The sequence below is a fragment of the Spermophilus citellus genome, assembly GCF_964194105.1.
Source record: "Spermophilus citellus genome assembly, chromosome: 3".
Classification (NCBI taxonomy): domain Eukaryota; kingdom Metazoa; phylum Chordata; class Mammalia; order Rodentia; family Sciuridae; genus Spermophilus; species Spermophilus citellus.
Window position 1 is genome coordinate 887,664 of NC_138184.1, and position 20,230 is coordinate 907,893.

The following is a 20,230-nucleotide window of genomic DNA, read 5'->3' on the forward strand; positions in this document are numbered from 1 at the left end:
CATCAAAATGACCTCTGAGCTGAGACTCGACCCCTGCTCCGATTCATCCAAGGCCCTAATTAGGCCGGAAGGGGATGGCTGTCCCTCGACCTTGTTAACACTGAGCTACATCACCAGCTTTCACGGCCTGTGTGTCCCCACTTGAGCCTTACAGATAGATGTCCAATTACAGGTCCTCCTTTGTCGCCAGCCCTGTGGGAAACTCAGAAAAACGGGAGGGAGGATGGCCACTTGGTGTCACTTTGCATTTCTGGAACCCAAAGAGACCCAAACCGAAATAGTGCCAGGGACCTGGCCAGCAAAAAGCTGCGGTGAACTAGCTCTCACCACTTCAGTGTGTGCCAAGTACCGGGTGATGGTTACTCACCCTCACCAGCACACGGGGGCTGTGAGTTGCCTGGGCCCCCAGCTGGGTCAGACCGCCTGGAAAGGAGATCCAGGGAGACCTGCAGGAACGCCTTGACCTCTCCATCCCTCGTCTCTCTTTAGACCCTAGTGACCTGGGCACAACCTGGGAGCCAGGCACACCTGGAGCACTGGCCACACTAGCAGACCAAAGGCCGGGGGCGGGACCTGGCCAGGGCTCCCCAGAGGGTCAGCGCCTGGACCCTGGGGCACAGGCCCAGGTGGAGCGCCTGGGCCTGCAGGACCCTCTGCGTGGCCAGATGGCCGTGTCGCCAGCAGTGGACGTCACTCAACTTCCCCCACGGCTGGCTGGGGGCCCAGTCGTGGGCACATGCGGGTGTGCTGGCTTTGGGGTGTGGACCGGATTGGCTGGGCAGCACTCCGAACTGGAAGGTTCTGTCGGGATCATCGCGAGCGCGGCGGTGACCCGTCCGTCTTCCCGCAGGGACCTGGGGTCGGCGACCGCGGCCGGACCGAAACACAAAGGCACGCGACGCGGGAAGGCGGGCGCCGCGCGCAGCGACCCGAGGGGCGCCCGAAGACGACCTACGCATGCGCGACGGCGTGGGCGTGGCCTGCGCCGGGCCGCGGCGGCTGGTGCGGGGGCGGGTTGGGGAGGCGGTGTCGGCGTCCCATTGGACAGCGGCGGACCTGGGGCGGGGCTTGGCTCAGCCGCGAGGCAGACTCCGCCTCCAGCCCGCGGGGAGCTGCGCGGCGGCGGAGGCGGTGAGCGCGGGGGCGCGGGCGGCGGCGGTTGGCGGGCGGGCCTTCCGCCGTTGGGGCCGCCGTGGCCTCCTCGCCTGGGCTGGGGCGCTGTGCTAGGCAGGCCGAGGCGCCTGGTGAGCGCGGCCCGCTGCGCCTCTCGCGTCGGCCGGGCGGGGCTGAGGCGGCGAGGCCCAGGCGGGCCTGGGGTAGGGGGCGGCCGGGCCCGGAGGCTCGTCCGCGGCGTGCGCCCGGCGCTTGCGGCCCGAGGCCCCTCCGGTGCCGGGTCTCTGCTGCCTGCACCCCACCTTTCCCTGAGCCTTGGCCTCTCCTGCCGGTACCGCCTCCTCTCTGCCTGCGCCCCACCCTCCCTCTCCTTCCCGAGCCCCCACTGCTGCCTACGCCCCCGCCGGCCTGCAGGCCGTGTGCGCAGCGACCCCCTTCCTGCTGCCCCTGGAACCTGCTGCCTGAACCGCCATCCCTCCACCTGAGCCCCGCTCCTGCTGCTTCCTGAGTCTCCCCTGCTGCCTGAGCCTTCTTCTCTGCTGGGTCCCCTCCTTTCCTCACTGATACGAACCCCCTCTTCTGCTTCCTGAAACCCTTCTGTCCTGCTTGAACGTCTGCTGTGAACTCCCTTCCTGCTTGGACCCCCTCCCTAGTGACCCCTTTTTTCTGCCAGAGCCCCCCCCTTGTGAAATAGCACCCCCCAAAAAAAACCAAAACAACTTTCCATTTCTTGTCAACAGCCAAGGCATCTCATCTCTTCCGTGGGTGGAGGGAACGGTCTGCAGCTGTCCCCGTCCTTTTGGGGATACAGCAGCTGAAAGAACATTCATTCTCTCTGGATTTTGTGTGCTGTGGTCAACTGTTAGCTCCCATACCCAGGCAGGGCTTTACGCATTTATTGCCTAAACCGTCCCTGTGTGGAGGTCATAGGCTGGGCTTCAGTGTAGAGATGATTTATTGAGAAGTTTTTTCAAAATGGTATGGGAAGAACTGCTGGGAGGGAATCTGCTGTATTTATGGAAAAAAAAAAACAACCCACAGGCACCTGCCTGGTGACTGAGGCCAGTTTGTGGGTGTGTGCTCAGTGCCAGGTTAGGGAACCCAGTGGTCTAGTGGAAGATAAGCTGAGCTAACCTGTGCCCTTGAGGATGGTGTCTGCATGAAAATTGCCAGCAAATGCCTTTATAAACCACCCTGCAAATTCTGTTGCAGGGCACGTGGGCATCAGACCTTGAAGCACTTTGTGCCAAATCACCACTAACCACATGAGCCTAAATCATGATGGATGCCAAGTACGTCCTCTGCAGATGGGAAAGGCGATTGTGGCCTGCAAAGGTGACAGCAGTTACTCTATAATTGCAGGAATTGGAAATGACTTTCAGGTGACAAGTAAAATCTTCATTAGGCACCAATACCTAGGAGTGCTTCCGTGAAATAATTGAACCTGAACAGTTGGCGCCTGGGTCTGTTGGCACGGATTCTCGTTCCCCATATAATGGGGTTTTGGTCTAATGCTTACAAGGTTCTACTTCCAGAAGTGTCATTTATTCACACACACACACAAAGGAAAGGAAAAGGAAAATAACAGCTTTAAAAATGCATACAGGGCTCCGACTCGGAATTCCTGGCAAGAGGCTCGTGGTGGTAATGCGCGGGGTGGTGTTTGGGGTGCCTTCCTGCCGCAGCATGAAAGGCACTGTGGATGGGAGCCTGAATCTTGGGCTGGGAAGCCCACTGGTCTCCTTGTCTGAATTAGAGGAAATTGGACTGGCATTTGAAATCTTTGGTTGCATACGTGAGAAGTACTTGGTCTCTTTGTAACCCTGTTACCTCTGTGTCTCATTTTGTCTTAATAACCAAGGATTGTTATTTTTTTCAAACATAGGTTTTGGCCAGAACTGAGACTTCAACAAAAAATAAGAGAAAAAAGGAATTCTTTCTAGATGTTCAAATACTCTCTCTAGAGGAAAAGTTAAGTGTTGTATGTTTTAAGTCTTCTTTTTTCTGTGTGGGCTTTCTGATCCCTACTGACAGTGAAGTCTGCTCTTGAGAGCTCATGAACTCCTCCCTCAGTCAGTATTAACCTTGTGAAGGAGTGTTCCTAATAACCTTGGAGGACAACTGGTTTTATTATATGCCTGTTGGGAAGCTTAAGTCTAAATGAGACCATGTGTGCCGTTTAGAAAGAGACGGCACAAAACTTGCGAGAACGTGAGCAATGTGCAGGGTCAGCTCTCCTGGGGGTCCACACGGGTATTTGTTTCCCACAGATCAGTGGGTCTTGTTGCAAACTCCAGAATTTTGGGTTTTGAACCTGTCACACCAATAGGAAACTTATTTTTCTGCATTGAAAAAGCAAATAAACGGTTGTGGGGCAGTGTGTTGCTTGTTGTGCTCTTGGTTACCTGCGGGTAGAGCAGTGTGGACCACCTTCAGGACGATGGCAGAGTCCGAGAGTCCTCTTCCTCTTCTCTGGGGAGGCCTCCCTGCCCTCTCCTTCCTGTGTCTGCAGAGCTGCCTCCTGAGTCTGCCTGGCCCCCAGCTCGCTCTGCCTGCGGCTGGGCAGTAATTGAATACTCCGACTTACAAGGAAAGCACATCCTTTTAAACTGAAGCGTGCCTGCTGGGCTGTAAACAGCTGTCAGTGACATTACCTACTCTGAAAACCTAACAAAGGAGTTATTTGTGCAGTTGAAAGTAGGATTTGCCTCATAAAAGTCACAATTTGAATTCATTTTTACTCTTAACTCCAGCCAACCTTTCTATCTTAAAAGATGGGGGGAAAAAAAAAAGCAAAAAAAAAAAAAAAAAACCTATCCACCAGGGTCCTCGCTGCCTCTAACCTCAGGCAGAGGAATTCCTAGTTGGCTGTTACTATTGGTGTAAGTGGGAGGTTGAGGAGGAAAATGAATTTAATTCTTTTGTCATCTGAAGAGAAGCATGTTTGAAAATGTCTTTGTGGCCTTGGCTGGTAGCGTGTAGCCGTCCCTTCTGTCTCTGCAGAATTCAGGTGAAGAGCACGGAAGTGGAAGCCCTGCAGAAGTCTCAGATTGAGAACATTGCCTCTTTCTTAGGTAAGCGCACATTTCAAGGGATGGTCAGCCTTAGTAAATGAGAGCATTTGGAGGACGCGAAGACCACTTGGAGTAAAAGCTCACCCCGGGCCTGTTCTCACAAGGCGGAGTATGAATGAAAGAGGGGAGACGTGGATCTGCTTTCTTTTCTTTTTTTTTTTTTAAAGAGAGAGAGAGGGGGGGACAGAGAGAGAGAATTTTAACATTTATTTATTTTTTCTTAGTTCTCGGCGGACACAACATCTTTGTTGGTATGTGGTGCTGAGGATCAAACTCAGGCCGCACGCCTGCCAGACGAGCGCGCTACCGCTTGAGCCACATCCCCAGCCCCTGGATCTGCTTTCTTAAACCTTTTCAGAATTTAACCCTAGGATCAGTTCTGTTCTTTCTTGTGTGTGATTTTTTTTTTTTTTTTAAAAACAAGTTGTGGTGCTGGGTTGGAACCAGAGCTTCACACAAGCCAGGTGAATGCACTGCTTCTGCGCCTCACCTGGCCTGGAGTCCTGTTCTTGACCCAGCTCAAGGCCCTCTCCATACAATGAGGTCTCCAGAGCTCAAGGACATAGTGGGCTTACTCCCACGAGGGGAGGGTCTTTTTCTTTGCCCATCCCATGACTGTGAGATGACTAAGTTACCACCTAGTCTGGTTTCAGCCTGGGTCTTGAAAAGTGGTCATTTGTGTGCTTAGAAATCTAGGACAGAGTCCAGGGGAGGAAGCACGGGCTGGCCTTCTCTACAGAGCCTCTGCAGCGTGGTGAGGCAGGCCGAGGCAGGAGTGGATGGGGGCTCTGCCCCTGCTCTCTCAGCATGAGCCTTTCGTGGCTGGGAAAGACTGCCTGAGCCTGGTGGAACTGGGACCTGTCGGCACATAGCTCGGGAGCATTGGCCTCTGTGCTCACCGAGTCACAGATCAAAAAAACAAATTTTTTTCTACCTAGAAATGCCAGTATTTAACCCAGTGGCAAAAGATTGTTTTGTGAAAAGATTGACCAGAATCCTTCCCATGGTGTTTGTAAAATAAGGCCTGGTTTCCTGGACAGCTGCTGTCACTGGAGCAGGGTGTGTGCCTGCCTGCCCCAAAATGCTGACCACGTCCTTGGGTGGCATCCTGATGGCTGGTTCAGGCTGTGTTGCAGGGCAGGTTACTTGTGGGTGCTTTTAATATTAAACAGGGCGGGGCTGGGGATGTGGCTCAAGCGGTAGCGTGCTTGCCTGGCATGCCTGCAGCCCAGGTTTGATCCTCAGCACCACATACAAACAATGATGTTGTGTCTGCCGAAAACTAAAAAATAAATATATTCTCTCTCTCTCTCTCTCTCTCTCTCTCTCTCAAAAAAAAAAAAAAATATATATATGTATATATATATATATTAAACAGGGGCAAAATGTGGTTTTGATTGAGGCATTACACCTGCTGAGCTGCGGCATTGCCTCCCTCGTCCTGTTCAAATAGCAGCGCTGGGTCTGTATGTTGGAATGAATAAGTAAAACCGTTGCCCGGGAGGATGGGCTAGAGTCGAAGGGCCCTCGGATAGCTTTCCTGGCTTTGAAATGCCCTTGTGAAGAAGTGAGGGAAATTTGGGGCTGGGTTTGGGGCTCGGTGGTAGAGCACTCACTAGCACGGGGAAGGTACTGGGTTTGACCCTCAGCACCACATAAAGGTAAATAAGGTATTGTGTCCATCTACAGCTAAAAAAAAAAAAAAAAAAAAGAAAAGTGAGGGACATTTACCAGCCCACAATGAGATTTCAGAGGGCTTCCTCACTGCCCCTCGCCCCACCCAAGAGTAGCTGCCAGTGATTTCTTTCTTTAGTTGGCATTGGTTTTTATTGACCCTGATTGAATTTGAAATTGTATGGTTGAGAGGATTTGCAAAACATTTGAATACATTTTGCTCACAGTATTGTTTTGTAACTTGGAAGAATTTATCTTGGTAGCGAATCAGGTTGAGGTCAGTGAATTTTTCTTTCTTTTTTTTCTTTTTCCTTTTTTAAAGATTGCAGCCCTGAATGAATAGCTGTCTTGTAGCTTTGTCCCCTTTTCAGGGAATCGTGGGTGAAGAACGTTAGGCCTGCTCTTGCCTCATTTAGGGCGAGTGCTAGCGACCACGGTGACTGTGGATGTGTGGCCGTCGAAGCCCCTGGGCACCTGAGCGTGACATTTGCTCTCTCTTGCCCCTGTAGCCTCACAGGAGGAGGTTCCTGCTGCACCCCTGGAGGAGCTGACCTACAGACGGTCACTGCGGGTGGCTCTGGATGTTCTGAATGAGAGAGACCGCATCTGTCAAGAAGGCCCTTCCCGGAGAGAGCAGCTGCCCACGGGCGTGGCTTCCCTGCCCCGTGATATTCTCTCTCCATCTTTTCTGCCTGAGAGGAGGTGGGAATATGCACAACATGACTTGTCAGGTTTGTTCACTTGTGAAAAGGCCCCCAACTGCAAAGTGGACCACAAGAAGGAGCTCAGGAAAAGTGAAAACCCAAGAGCCCAGTCGGTCAGTCCAACCAGCGATGGTTGTCAGGACGGTAGTAGGTCAAGGAACCACCGAAGCAGTCGAATGCGGGCAAGTAAAAGAAGAAGGAATTCAGCCCCGAAGTCCACCTGGTGCCAGGGGGTGCCTGCACTTCCAGGGGCAGGGCTGGAAGAGGAAAGCCAGGGAGAGCCTGGCTGCTGGATGGCCCTGTCCTCACCTTCCCGAGCCAGGGAGGACGATCCGTGTGCCAGGGCTGAAGGACGTGATCCAGGCTTGCCATCAGGCAGCCTCACAGTGCCCCCAGCCCAGGAGGGGGCCGGGGGATGCCTGATGAAGAGGCTGTGCCTAGATGGAGGCCGGAGGCTGCAGACTGCACAGCTGGAGCCTGCGGCCTCAGGGGCAGCGCTGCCTCCGCCCAGCACTCCTGCAGAGGAAGCGAGACACCCTGGTCTGCAGGCCCATGGCCAGCTGGAGCAAGGTAACCCCCGCTGCTGGCCCTGGGAGGCAGCACTCGGGCTCTGCCAGGATGGAGCAGTTGGCAGGCACTTGGTGTTTCTAACCAGATCTTACTGAGACTGTTACCAAAATAGATTCAGAGCAGAATTTCTCTTTCCTTTGTGTTTGTCTTCCCACTGAGTTATAATTGCTTTAGATTCTCCCAGATACCATGTCTGTACTACTGTTGGGGATGGGAGTAAGTGGGACCTGTGGCCCTGGTGGAGCGTGGCTGAGCAGCTGCGCCACGTCTCAGACACACAGGCTGGGAAGCGTGGTGCCCAAGGCTCTCGGCACCTCTTTATTCTTAACCTTGTAGAGCCAGTTGTCCTCCCATTCGGTGAGACAGGACTCATCTGGGGAATCGCTGTGTAGACAGCTACATGTAGTTCAGGCCCGTGCTGGAATCCCCATCCCAGCCTCCAGCACCTCACTTGCTTTTGAAATGTCGATTCAGGAACCCTCACTACCACAGGGTCCAGTGTCAGGAGTGACCTCCCTGCAGACGGCTGCACAGCTCTGGGTCTCCATTCTTACAGCCCACCTCTCACCCTGTAAAGGCTGAGGAGCCAGTTTGTGCCTCGGCACCATTTCCTGAAGTAACCATGCCTGCACCCTGCCTTGTCTCAAGTCAATTCTCAGGCTGGCAGGGGACAGTGCAGCAGGACAAAAGAAGCAAGTCCCTCTGAGTCCGCTCGGTGCCTGGCAACTTAGCCTGCTGCTGCCTGGAAAGGCATCTCCCTCCCTCTTGTGTTTACTTTTCTTTGAAATGAACCTGGGCTCCATGTGGTTGGGCGAGGAGCTGCCTAGCTCGCAGGGGCCCTGCGCTGACCCCTGTGCCGAGAGGAGTCGTGGTGACAGTCTAATCTCGCTATTGGCAGACCCTCCATCTTCTGAAGAGTCCATGGAGTGTGGTTCCATCAATTCCATCCTGGATGCAGATGAGGAGGACGAGGAGCCACCGAGGATCCTTCTGTATCACGGTAAGAAACAAGCACAGAGCTTGCTTTTGGGTGTAACAGGACACTCGGAAGAAATTGGGCCATGTTCCGAGACCGCTTCTGACATCTCCCCGAAAGGTCTCTTGCCATTGGATTTTTCTTCTACTAAACCAAGACCTGAGAGGGACCCTGAGAATTGCCTTTTTCTGTGTTCTTAAGAGTAACCAAATGGAGGAGGGGGTCTGACAAAGAGACCTTCGGCCCTCCCTGTCAGCATGGCTTCTGTCTGCTTGAAGCTCTTGTCCTGTTCCTTGTGGGAACCGGGTGGCTGAGTGAGTGGATGGGTCATATTGCCCTCCTTTGGGTGTAGCCGCATACTGCCTCCTGGGGGCACACCTCTGGCTGTGGTGTGGGGATGTTGGTCCTGGTGGGCAGTGTGTCCAACCCAAGGGAGCAGTGTGCACCCCCAACCTGTTTGCACCAGAAGTGATGTATGTTTTGTTGCCTCTGCATGCGGGGATAGAGGAGCTTAGCAAGAAAAGGATTTGATTTGAACCAGCAACAGGTGGCTTTGCTTCCGGAACCAGCTAGAACCTGCTGCATCTTAGATTCCTTGCCGCCCTGCACCTTTGCTCAGGCTTGTTTGTCATTGCTGGTTTGCAGACAGATGCTCAAGATGGTTCAGACACGGTGCAGGGAGGTCTGTGGGGCCTGCCACGGGACCCTGCAGGCCAGGGCCGGGAGGTCCTACAGGCGCCCACTTACCGGTTGTGCAAGCATGTGTGCACTCATGTGTTCAGGCACTCTTGGTATGTCACTCTTTTGATATTTATTTATTTATTTAGTTATCGGCAGACACAACATCTTTGTTTGTGGTGCTGAGGATCGAACCCGGGCCGCACGCATGCCAGGCAAGCGCGCTACCGCTTGAGCCACATCCCCAGCCCCTGTCACTCTTTTTTGGAAGGGTCCAAGAGTAGAGTCCAGGGTGCTTTAGCACTGGGGCACACCCCAGCCCTTTTATTTTTTGAAACAGGGTCTCACTAAGTGGCTCAGGCTAGCCTTGAACTTGCAGTCCTTCTGCCTTGGCCTTCTGGGTTGCTGGGCTCACTGGTGTGCACCACCATGTCCAGCTGTGCAGCTCTTTTTTTGTCCAAACTGCTTAGAGCTTTTTGTCATTAAGTAAGCATAATTGCAACCTTGAATTTTCTGTTTTCCCCCACATGATGCCAACTCAGACTTTCATGTCTCCACGTGATCTTCTGAGTGTTGGTGGCAACTAGCTATCATTCCCTAGGGGTGATGAGAGGTGGATATGGTGCCAAGGCAAAGCGCTTGCATGACATGCGTAAGGCCCTGGGTTCCAGACCCATTTCTGCAAAATGAAGGAAGGAAGGCAGCCCATGTGTGGAGTGATGACTCATGTCACCTGAACTGCCAGAGTGTCTGGTGGCCTCCAGCTCCCACGAGCAGGTTTGCTGGCTGGGAGGAGAGAGCTGTGCCTTCCTGGAGGGCCCGTCCCTGCACCTCCGCCAGCCAGAGCTGGGCTGGCCCCGGCCACACAACTTTTGGGGTACTCCTTTCTCTCAGGAGCTTGCACAGGTCTGTTTTGTTTTGCCTTTTTAAACCTTGTTACTTATTTGTTGATTGGCGGTGCTGAGGATGGATCCCATTCCTCAGCTGTGTGAGGCCAGCCCATCACAGCCCAACCACTGGGTCTCACCCAGCCCTTGAGTGGGCTTTTGTCCCCCATTGGTTTGGGTTTTCATGCGTCAGACTCTTGGCAGGGCGAGGTGTGCGTCCCTGACCCCAAAGTCTCTGGGTAGCTGATGAATGCCTCGTTTGGGTGGGGAGCTGTCGCCTCCTGACCATAGAAAGTGCCCCTGGCCTGTTACCCCAGCCTGGTTTCTGCCAAGCGGGCCCTGGTGTGTGCCGTGAGCTGCGGTAGCAGCCTTCCGGTCGTTGCCAGCCTGTGTGCCACGGTGTTCCTGGCACTGGTACTCTCACGTTTCTAATTGTTCACTCATTCTGGGAATTTCTTGGGATGGGGTAGCCGATGTAGTTGGGTTTTGTTCATAAACAGCTTATTAGTTATCTCATGATTTAAAGATCTTCTCCCCATTTTAAGACCTTGGTTTCTCAGGTAGGCGCCTTGAAAATCTCATTCTCCCGTGTACCTCCCTGTGGGCCGTTGGCCCCATTCCTGCTTTGTGCCATGGGCTGTATTTTGTGGTCCTGGGGCTGGGATGGAGCTGCACCCAGCCTGAACCACTGCTTTAGGGAAAAGTTCTCTTTTTGTTGTTGTTGTTACCGGGGATTGAACTCAGGGGCACTCGACCGCCGAGCCACATCCCCAGCCTGTTTTTGTTTTTTATTTAGAGACAGAGTCTCACTGAGTTGCTTAGGGCCTTGCTAAGTTGCTGAGGCTGCCTTTGACCTCACAATCTCCTGCCTCAGCCTCCTGAAGCACTGGGATTACAGGCAGGTGCCACATGCCTGGAGGGAAAAAGGTCTCAGTGTAGGAGACCTTAGGTGTACAGAAATTGCCAACACAGGACAGAACCCCCACTTGCCCCTGCTGCTGGTGCCTTCCCTGACCACAGTGTCTGTCCACTCTGAAGCATGGGCGTTGTGTTGCATGGTTCGTGGTGGTTCCTTGTGCCTGTGTTCACCTTGCCGGGCCCCTGGCACAGTTGGGTGGCATTGAGATGGCGGGTGCATGCTGACGGCTAGTGTCTCTGGAGTTGCTGCTCTGGCCGCTCCATCTGCCTGACTCTTTTTTTTTCTTTTTTCTAGAACCAAGTTCATTTGAAGTAGGAATGCTTGTCTGGCTTAAATACCAAAAATACCCCTTCTGGCCAGCGGTGGTAAGCACGACCCTGCCCCTTGTTGGCAGCCAGGCATGCATCCTGGGCGGTCAGCCCTTGACCTGGTTCTGCTGCTGGGGAGCTCCAGTGGGTTTGAGAAGCTGGAGGTGCCTTTACCTAATGGAAGGGACTAGTTATTTTGGCACAATTTAGTGTGGTTCATGGGTCAAAGTTCTATCAAGCAGAATTAGAAAAACCTTCTCAAAAGAAAGCGCTAGTAGAGCCGGGGTGGTGGCTCAGTGGTAGAGTGCCCGCCTAGCATGTGTGAGATACTGCATTCGATCCTCAGCACCACAAACAAAGATATTGTGTTCACCTACAACTAAAAAACAGATGTTTAAAAAAAAAAATGAGGCGCTAGTGCTTGCCCCCTAGTGTGTCACTTTGAGCTTGTCCCCATTAAAGCGCAGGGGTCAGGTTTCAGCTGGGGCCTTCGCAGTGTTGGGGGGTGTTTGCAGTAATGTGACTCCAAGTGGCCTGGGCGCCGCCCCCTGCCTTCTCCCGCCTCAGGCTGGGTGCTCATGGGCCCTAGGAGTTCTGACTCTTGTAGCTGTAGTTGTTCAGTTTTGTTTTGTTTTCTTTTTCTTTTCAAATACTTGTGTGGTCCTGGGGATGAAAGCCAGGGCCTTGGGTGCGCTAGGCAAGCACTCTGCCACCCAGCCACACCCAGCCCTGGCTGTTTCTTATCAAGAGACAGCAGTGTTTGAACTCACCAGGTGTTTGCTCTGCTGTTTTAATGACTCTGAGCTCACCCTTGCCAGCAAGACCGCCCTGCGCACGGCTGACCGTGGTCACAGGAAAACGGTCGCAGTCTGAGCAGTGTCTGCTAGGTGAAATAGGGCCTGAGCGAAGGCAGAGACTCGGGGTGGGGGCCTCAACCCCTTGCCCTGCTGTGCAGGGCAGTGTGGGGGTCCTCCTCCCTCCAGGCCCTGCCCCCACACCTCCTGGCACCTCCTAGGCCCTGCTGGGCTGACTGGTCTCCGGCAGGAGAGCTTCCTGGGCACAAGGGCAGGCGGCCATGGCCTTGTTTCCAGGTCTCCTGGAGATCCTAGGGTGGTTTGGGTCAGGTCCACATGGCGGTTCCTCTGCTGTCCTGAGCTGGCTCCTAGCCTCTCTGAGCTGCCTTTGCTTGTCCCGAGAGTGAGGACGGGAACCCGTGAGCTAGTGAGAGGAGCCACCCAATGCTCCTGGGTGGGGGGGGGGCTGCAGTGGTGGGTGCTGGTGTTCTCAGAATCCCAAGCAGAAGACCACCCAACCTGCCTCAGAGGGGACACGGTGGAGAGCAGTGGTGTGGCTGCCTTCTTGGCCTCTGTCTGGGCCTGTGCTGGCTCTCCCCACCTGGTGGCACCGCTCACGGGCAGTGTTGGAGCCACCACTTCTTGTCTGTTCCTGATGCCATTTCCTTGGCTTTGCCCACAGGTCAAAAGCATCAGACGGAGAGATAAGAAGGCGAGCGTGCTCTTCATCGAAGGGGACATGAACCCGAAAGGCAGAGGGTAAGGCTGCTGTTCTTGGCTGTCTGAGTGGTCAGGAGGCGTGCTGGCGGCCCTCGGAGGGAAGCATGGCCAGGGCCCAGGCAGGGTGCAAGAAGGAGCATGGAGGCTGTAATGGAAGAAACGGTTTTCAGAACTTCCCCTGCTAGCTGTGAAAGGTGGCTTGAGTGACAGGGCCCACCTGCCCAAACCGGTCAGAGCCTGCCTTGTGCAGACAGCATCCTGCCTCCACCCAGGCCTTGCTGGCTGCCTGAGGCGGGTCCCTTGGCCTTTTCCTCCCTGCTGGATCCTCACTTGTGAGCCAATAGCACAAGAGCATGGGATCTGCCCTCCGCTGGTGCTCAGAAGCCTCATGCTCCTCTGGTGGCACTCTGGGGCTCCTGGGTCCTCCAAGTCCCTTTTGGGGTCCGCTCTGGAGCACACGGCATCAGCGGTGTCCGGTCCCTTGGGCCTAGCTCTGCGCTATCGTGGGCAGCTGGAAGAGCAGTCACTGGTGGGGCTGAGGCCTGAGGAAGCTGGGGGCGGTAGTTCCTGAGGTGCTGGCTGCCCTGCTGACCGTCCCTCTCCCCATCCAGCATCACCGTGCCCCTTAGGAGACTGAAGCACTTCGACTGTGAGGAGAAGCAGGCACTGCTGGTGAGGGACGTGTCGCCTGCTTGCTTCCTGAGGGTGGTTCTGTGGCTGATCAGCGTGGCCTTTGTGGCTTTGGGGTCCCTGGCTCCTGTGTGTGTGTCTGCCACCTGGGTTGGGAGCAGGGCTTAGAGCCCTGGGTTCCTGGGACCCCAGGCCTTGCCTGGTGCCAGGAGCCAGCTGGTCAGAGGGGCTCCCCTCCCTGAGCTTTGCTGTCACGGCTGGGCCACCTGGGAACCTCACCTGCATGTCCTGTGCACTGTGCCTTGGCTGTGAGGGGTTGAGGGCCTGGGCTGTGTCCTGGTCACCTGCCTGGGCGCTTCTTTTCCCTTTTTCTATTCATGCTGGGACTGGAACCCAGGGCCTCCTGTGTGCTAGGCATGCGCTAGCCACCGATCCCCATTTCCTTTTCCTGATTTCCAGTCCTTTAGAAGGTGGGCACTGTACCCCGTGCCCGAGCCTGGCTTTCTTGGGAGTCGGCAGCCCCAGGTGGTGAGCTCGCCTCCCTGCAGCGTGGAAACCACGCCCTGTCCAACACCTGGAATGCTGGTGGGCAGGTGCTATTGACAGAGGGTGGGCCGGCACCAGGGGCCACGTTGAGCCCTCTGGCCTCCCAAGAGAGAAACCCAGGCCCTGACTCCCAAGAGCGGAACCAACACTTCTGAATGCAGGCGGCCTCCCTGGAGGAGTGCAGGGCACTCAGGAGGGCGGTGGGGGGTCTTCTTACCTTCATCCCTGGAGCACACAGGAATTGTTTCTCCAACTGGATTCCTGGTCATGGGTCAGTGGAGGCCTGGGCCCTTGGTGAGCAGCGCCACCTACGTCCTTTGCTCTGAGGAGAGTGGGTTTGGTGCCCCGTGTGGGTGGGTGGCAGGGAATGCTCATGGACCATTTAAGTGGGTGGGGCTGGTGTGACCCTGAGTAGAGGGGGCTTCATGCTTCAGGCTGAGAAGTGTCAAGAGGCATGGCTCCTGAAGAGCAGTTTGGGGCAGCGCTTTGTGAGGCAGGTACTGGGGGCTCCCCAGGGGCCAGCAGATTGCAGGTCTTCCACCTCCAACCTTAGGACATGCGGGTGGTACTCCTCTGTGGCTCTGGAGTCTTCTGTAGGCTGTCATGTGACCACCTGGCTTTGTGGGGCCTGTGGAGCTGCAGCTGCCTGCTCTCTATGACCCTTGCTGCTTGGCTGTCACCAGGAGTGTCTCCTGCTGCCCTGGAGGTGGCATGCAGGGCAGCAGATCACAGGCTGGTCCAGGGCACCCATCCTCCTGGGTGTGTCGGGGCCACTCTCACAGAGGGCATTGGCCTTGCATCCCACGAGGACCCTGAGGCCTGGTGAGACCTGGCACTGGTGGCTGGCATCCCTCCCTCCTGGGGGGCAGCATGTCCTCCAGCAGTCCTGCTGGTTCTGAGCAGTGTGTGGGCGGGCACACACACACACAGACATCCGATGACATTGGTGGGCACTGCAGGTGGCTGTCCACCTCTACTCCTGAGCACTGGCCCAAGACCTGGGCCCCTTACTTAGTGAATGAGGAGACTGAGGCTCCAAGGGACTATGGGCTGCCCAGGGCTGCCGGGCAGGTGCAAGGCTCTGCAGAGTGTCCTCTGGACGGAGGGCATGTGTGAGGTGGTCCTGCTGCCCTGCTAACATAACACCCTGCCATCCGGGTCTCGCAGGACAAAGCCAAAGAGGACTTCGACCGGGATATTGGCTCCTGCGTCTCCCTCATCACCGACTACCGGGTACGGTTAGGTATGTGGGGCCACAGCCTGGAAGTGCCTGCTGTGGGCAGAGCAGAGGGCAGGGCTGGCACTGGAACTTAACTCAACCCTGAGGGCTGGCTTGAGGCCTGGAGGCAGACACGCACTGCTCCTGGTCTGTCCCCCAGCCTGGCTGGGTGTGCCATGTAAGCAGAAGGCGAGGTCTCCAGGGGGAGAAGCGGTCTTGGGGCTCCTGCCTGGGGCAGGTCGAGCTGTGGGCTGTTCTGCAGCACCCTCTTGGGTAGGCTGGGGAGGCCCCAGAGGAGGCACGCAGGATGGGATGCCGAAGGTGCTGGGAGGACCCACTCTCACCCTCTCTCCCCCCTGCAGGCTGCGGCTCTTTTGCGGGCTCCTTCCTGGAGTACTATGCTGCTGACATAAGTGAGTCCTGTGGCAGTGTCGAAGTGCCAGCTGGCTGGGAGGGCGTGGCTCAGTTGGTGGAGCACTTGCCCCGCACGTGAGAGCCCTGGGTGCACCCTGGCACCACATGTCACACACATAAGCACACACGTGCTCCCATACTCACACATGTGTTTACACACTCACATGTGCACATACTCACATGTGCACACAGTGGAATGAAAACATGGAAGTGGGATATGCTTTTAGCCCAAGGCAAGCTGTGAGACCCCCCCACCAGATGCAGCCATGCTGCCCCTGTCTGCCGTGGGGCCTGCGTGGCTATTGGGTTCAGCTCGTCTGTCCTGGTGCCCCTCATCCCACAGACTGTGTTCGCACTCTTCCATGGGGGCGGGTACTATGTGTGGCAGGGACTTGGGGAATGCAGCCCGGGCACTGGAAGGCTGGACAGTGCTTTGCAGAGACTGTCCTGAATTTCCTTTAGGACAGGAGCAGGGTTTCCATTCATAATGGTTGCGAAAGGAGTGGAAAGAAGCTGGTTCTCTTTTAGCAGAGCTGCTGGGGGGTTGGGGATCTCTTCTCTGCTTGGGTTAAACATGGCTGAAGGGCCCAGTTAATAGAGGATAACCAGGATCCCATCAATATGAGGGTCCTCAGGAACCTTAAAACAAAACCGCCGTTCAGCCGCTTCCTGGGATCTGGAGGCGCCTGGTCTGCCTCCCCGTCCTGGCCACGGCTCCAGTTTGGCAAGGCCCGTGCTCCCTGGGCTGGGCGCACAGCAGTGTGGTCCACATGTGGCCCTCAAGGAGGCAGGGATCCTGCCCAGGCCCAGGAGGGGCCCCACAACATGTGCTTCTGTTGCAGGCTATCCCGTCCGGAAATCCATCCAGCAGGATATTTTGGGGACCAGGTTCCCTCAGCTGAACAAGGGAGACCTGGAGGAGCCCGTGGAGGGCAGCACTGCGGGGCGCAGGCAGCCCTGCAGGAAGGTGCTGCCTGACCGCTCTCGGGCTGCGCGGGACCGCGCCAACCAGAGGCTGGTAGAGTACATCGTGAAGACCAGGGGTGCAGAGAGCCACCTGCAGGCCATCCTGAGGAGCAGGCGGCCTTCGAGGTGGCTGAAGACGTTCCTGAGCTCCAGCCAGTACGTGACCTGCGTGGAGACCTACCTGGAGGACGAGGAGCAGCTGGACCTCGTGGTGAAGTACCTGCAGGGCCTCTACCAGCAGATGGACGGTGAGGTGCTGGCGGGAGTCAATGGCGACAGCATCAGGTTCATCCTGGACGTGCTGCTGCCCGAGGTGAGCCCTGGGGGCAGGCCGCATCTGGGATGGGGTGGGAGGAGCAGCTCCTCAGAGGCCCCTGCTAGGCAGGCGTGTGCACTGACCTCGCAGTCCTGACACGCTCAGGTAGTGTGGTAAGGCTGTGTGCCTGTACCCGTGGGAGGTGGGGAGACTATACTCACTTGACCTGTAGATACTCAGTTGTGTCCTCTGGAACTGGGTGAGGTCTGGGATATTTGTGCTTGTCATGACAGGGAACTCTCCTGGGACACCCGTCCCAGGGGACGATTCATCCCCCACACACTGGGGATTGAATCCAAGGGCGCTGATGGCTGAGCTGTGTCTTGAGCTCAGCAGGGTCTCGCTGGCCTTTAAGCCTGCAGTCCTGTGGCCTCACTCCGCCTCCCAAATGGCTGGGGTGACAGGCGTGCATGACCGTGCCCTGCCCGTAGGACTTTTAGATGCTATTGTTCTGCTTAGAGGAATTAACACTGTGGTCAAGGTCAGACACCCACTGCAGATCTCAGTGGCTCTCCTAGTCGTCAGCTCTTTTTTTTTTTAAGTTGTCAACGGACACAATGTCTTCTTTTATTTATGTTTGTGTGGTGCTGAGGATGGAACCTAGGGCCTCACACGTCCAAGCCCAGCTCTCTACATACAGCCCCGGCCCTCGTTTTGATGGTTGACTTAACAAATCTCCTGAGTGCGCGTGTGGTCTGGGCCTGCCTTTTACTTTTACCGTGTTTGGTGACCTGGCCTCTTATCTCTGGGCTAGAAGATGCTGTCGCTGACTGGGCTCAGTGCCTCCTGCAGAGATGCTTGGACTTCGGGCTGGCTGGAAACATGGGCAGTCTGGAGGGGAGGGGAGGGGCGGGGCGGTTGCCAGGGCTCTCTGCAGCTTTTCCAGCCTGGTGTGGGTTCCGTGGCTGCCCCGGCACTTGCTGCCCGGGTCCAGCTTACTCTGCCCTCTTACAGGCCATCATCTGTGCCATCTCTGCAGTGGACGCGGTGGATTACAAGACGGCTGAAGAAAAGTACATAAAGGGACCTTCACTCAGCTACCGGTAGGCGCCGGGTCCTGCTCCTTGTGCTACGCAGCTCCTGGGCCACCTCTTCCTCACAGGCAGCCTGGCAGGGGCACCCAGCCTGTCACTAGACGGAAGGCAATCAGCGGGTGGCCCTGGAGTCCCCGCCTGAGCCAGACTGCCCGGGGACCTGGGTGCTGCAGGAGGCTCTGGGCTGAGCGAGCATTCTGGCTGCGCTCCTCCCTGACCTCCTTGGGCAGAGCCTGTGTGCGCACGTGCCCCCCCCCCCACACACACACACACTGCACTCTCCCCACCTGCTCCCACCCCATGGCTCTTTGAGAAAAGAGATGAAGATGAAGCAGCAGCATGGCCCTGATCAAGATGTCTCCCTCTGGTTGGGATGTCTGGCCACCCTGGGACTTTTGGCTCCGAGAGCCCCTAATCCTCCTCTGGGCATTCTGCCAGGCCTTGCTGGGAGCCAGGCGGGCTGTGGGCAGTGACAAGCTGAAGGCTCAATGGAGTCACAGGCAGGGTCTCTGTCCAGGTCTTGCAGGTCGGCCTCCCAGGCCCCCTGTCCTGCACCCTGGAGGCGGCTGGAGCTGCAGCTGCTGGGGAGTCCAGGGAAGGAGCCTGGGCTTGGCTGTCGCGAAGGCCCAGAAGCCTCCTAGAGGAGGTCAGGTTGGGTTCCGTTGGCGGGAATTGTGACCCTGGGCAGACAGAATGTGGTTGTCACTGGCTCCTAGCGCCTGGCCCGTTTCAGTCAAAGCAAGTAGAAATGACAGTCTGGGAGTGAGGCAGGAGCCACAGCGACTCCGCGCCAGCCCGGCTCCTCCTTTGTCCTGCCTCCTGTCTTAGAGCCTTCGTGGCGGTCCAGGCGGGTAGGGCCTCCCTCACTCCCACGGCTCCCTTCTGAGGAGCTTCTGCCCTGCTGTGCCAGTATCAAAAAGTGCTACAAGCCGCACAGTGGGCACACCTGTCCTCCCAGCCACCTGAAAGGCAGAGGCAGGAGGATGCAAGTCCAGGCCAGCCTCAGCAAAGCCCTGTCTCAAAATAAAATGGTCTGAGGGTGTGGCTCAGCAGTGGAGCACCCCTAGATCGGCTCCCAGGGCCTCAGGGGGAGAAAAGTGTTGAGTCCACAGCTGGACTGACCGGGAGCCCCTCAGCTGAGCTGCGTAGAAAGGGATGCCAGTGCCGTGCGGGGGCATCTTGGGTGTCTGGCGAGCAGGGTCCAGGTTTTCCTTTGGCCTCCAGGGTGTTTTCTGCTGAGCGCCCCTCCCAGCACCATCTGCCCCATGTCTGCATGTCAGTGCTCCTGTCCCGTGGCTCTTCTCCTCTGTAGTCCTGTGGTGGAACCCGGGGGCTTCCCTGAGCTGCCACATCCCCTTCTATTCTGCTCTGAGGCGGGTCTTGCAGAGTGGCCAGGCTGGCCTGGACCTCACAGCCTCTCGCCCCAGCCTCCTGCGTCGCTGCACAAGGGTGCCCTCACTTGGCTTCAGGGCCCTCTGGGGCTCGCGGTCACCTTCGTGCAGCGGTGTTTCAAGAAGTGCCTGCCGTGGCAGCAGTACCCTCTTCCCACCTGAGGTTCTTTCCCGTGCTCTACCGTGCGCTGCAGAAACGTGAAGACCGTGTGGCCTGTTAACCCCACATTTGCGTTCTGTCCGAGATGCCCTTACTCTTGGCCTGTGAGGGTTGTTGCCTCAGAGGTGTGACTGAGGACACTTGCCACAATGTGTCACCTCGAAGTGTAGTTTATAGCCTGGAATGGTGCCACAGCTGGGTCTCAGCTCCTCAGGAGGCTGAGGCAGGAGGATGGCAAGTTCCAGGCCTAGGCAGCATAGCAAGACCCTGTGCAATTTGGTATTTCACAATTTTTTTTTAAGATGATTATTTTAAAAAATTATGCTGGGCTGGGACTATAGCTCAGTGGCAGAGCACCTGCCTTGCACGTGTGAAGCACTGGGTTCCATCCTCAGCACCACATAAAAAGTCAGGCTGTTCACCCACAACTACAAAAAAATGTCTTAAAAAATTATGCAGAAAATGTCCCTGGGCTGGGTGTGTAGCTCCGTGGTGGAGTGCAAAGCCCTGGGTTTAACCCCCAGCACTGCCAGAAACGTCCGGCTGCAGCAGGGTGCAGCGGCGCATGCCTGCGATCCCTGTGTGATCCCAGAGCCTGGGAGGCCGAGGCCAGGGGACAGCAAGTCCCAGCCTCTGCAGCCTGGCCCCATGTCCAGCTCTTTGAGTGTGTGTGTGTGTGCGTGCGTGCACGCAGGCGCGCACACACACACACACAGTGACTGGTTGCTGAAATGATGGACCCTTTTGTTTTCTGAAGGGAAAAAGAAATATTCGATAACCAGCTCCTAGAAGAACGGAACCGGCGCCGCTGAGGATGGTGCCGCTGCCAGGCCACTGTGGTCTGCGCGGCCTGGCACAGGGTGACACGTCTCCCTGCGGTGCACCCCAGTGTTCTGGAGGGTCAGGACCCCGAGTGGGGCGCAGGGCGGGTCCCCCTCCCTGAGGCAGCTCCTTCCCTGGTGTCTGGGGAGGGTGTGTCTCCCCACGGGTGCTGCCAGCAGGCGTGCCCTGTGCTGGGCTGCTCCCATGCTGGGCTGCTCCCGTGCTGTGCTGTGCTGTGCTGTGCTGTGCTGTGCTGGTGCGAGTTTGTCGTTTATATGACATTGCATCTAGTATTAAACGTGTTTTTAAAAGAGG

The 20,230-nt window shown here is 56.4% G+C and overlaps 1 protein-coding gene across 4 annotated transcripts; it reads left to right on the forward strand.

Moving 5' to 3' along the window:
- The first annotated feature begins 1,086 nt into the window (after positions 1 to 1,086).
- On the forward strand, positions 1,087 to 20,132 carry PWWP3A (PWWP domain containing 3A, DNA repair factor). 4 transcript variants are annotated; one of them, XM_081287501.1, is made up of 15 exons: positions 1,087 to 1,131; positions 2,326 to 2,448; positions 2,999 to 3,084; positions 4,117 to 4,187; positions 6,371 to 7,135; positions 8,034 to 8,135; positions 10,890 to 10,960; positions 12,380 to 12,456; positions 13,029 to 13,089; positions 14,761 to 14,836; positions 15,175 to 15,225; positions 16,069 to 16,505; positions 17,463 to 17,551; positions 18,060 to 18,193; positions 19,859 to 20,132. In XM_081287501.1, the coding sequence occupies exons 2-14, from the start codon at positions 2,392 to 2,394 to the stop codon at positions 18,181 to 18,183; spliced, it is 2,067 nt and encodes a 688-aa protein (XP_081143627.1). In that variant the 5' UTR covers positions 1,087 to 1,131; positions 2,326 to 2,391; the 3' UTR covers positions 18,184 to 18,193; positions 19,859 to 20,132. The 4 variants fall into 4 exon arrangements, with proteins under 4 accessions (XP_081143627.1, XP_081143626.1, XP_081143629.1 ...); XM_081287500.1 differs by having other exon boundaries at positions 1,121 to 1,244; XM_081287502.1 differs by lacking the exon at positions 1,087 to 1,131 and adding an exon at positions 1,251 to 1,444.
- The last annotated feature ends 98 nt before the right edge of the window (positions 20,133 to 20,230 follow it).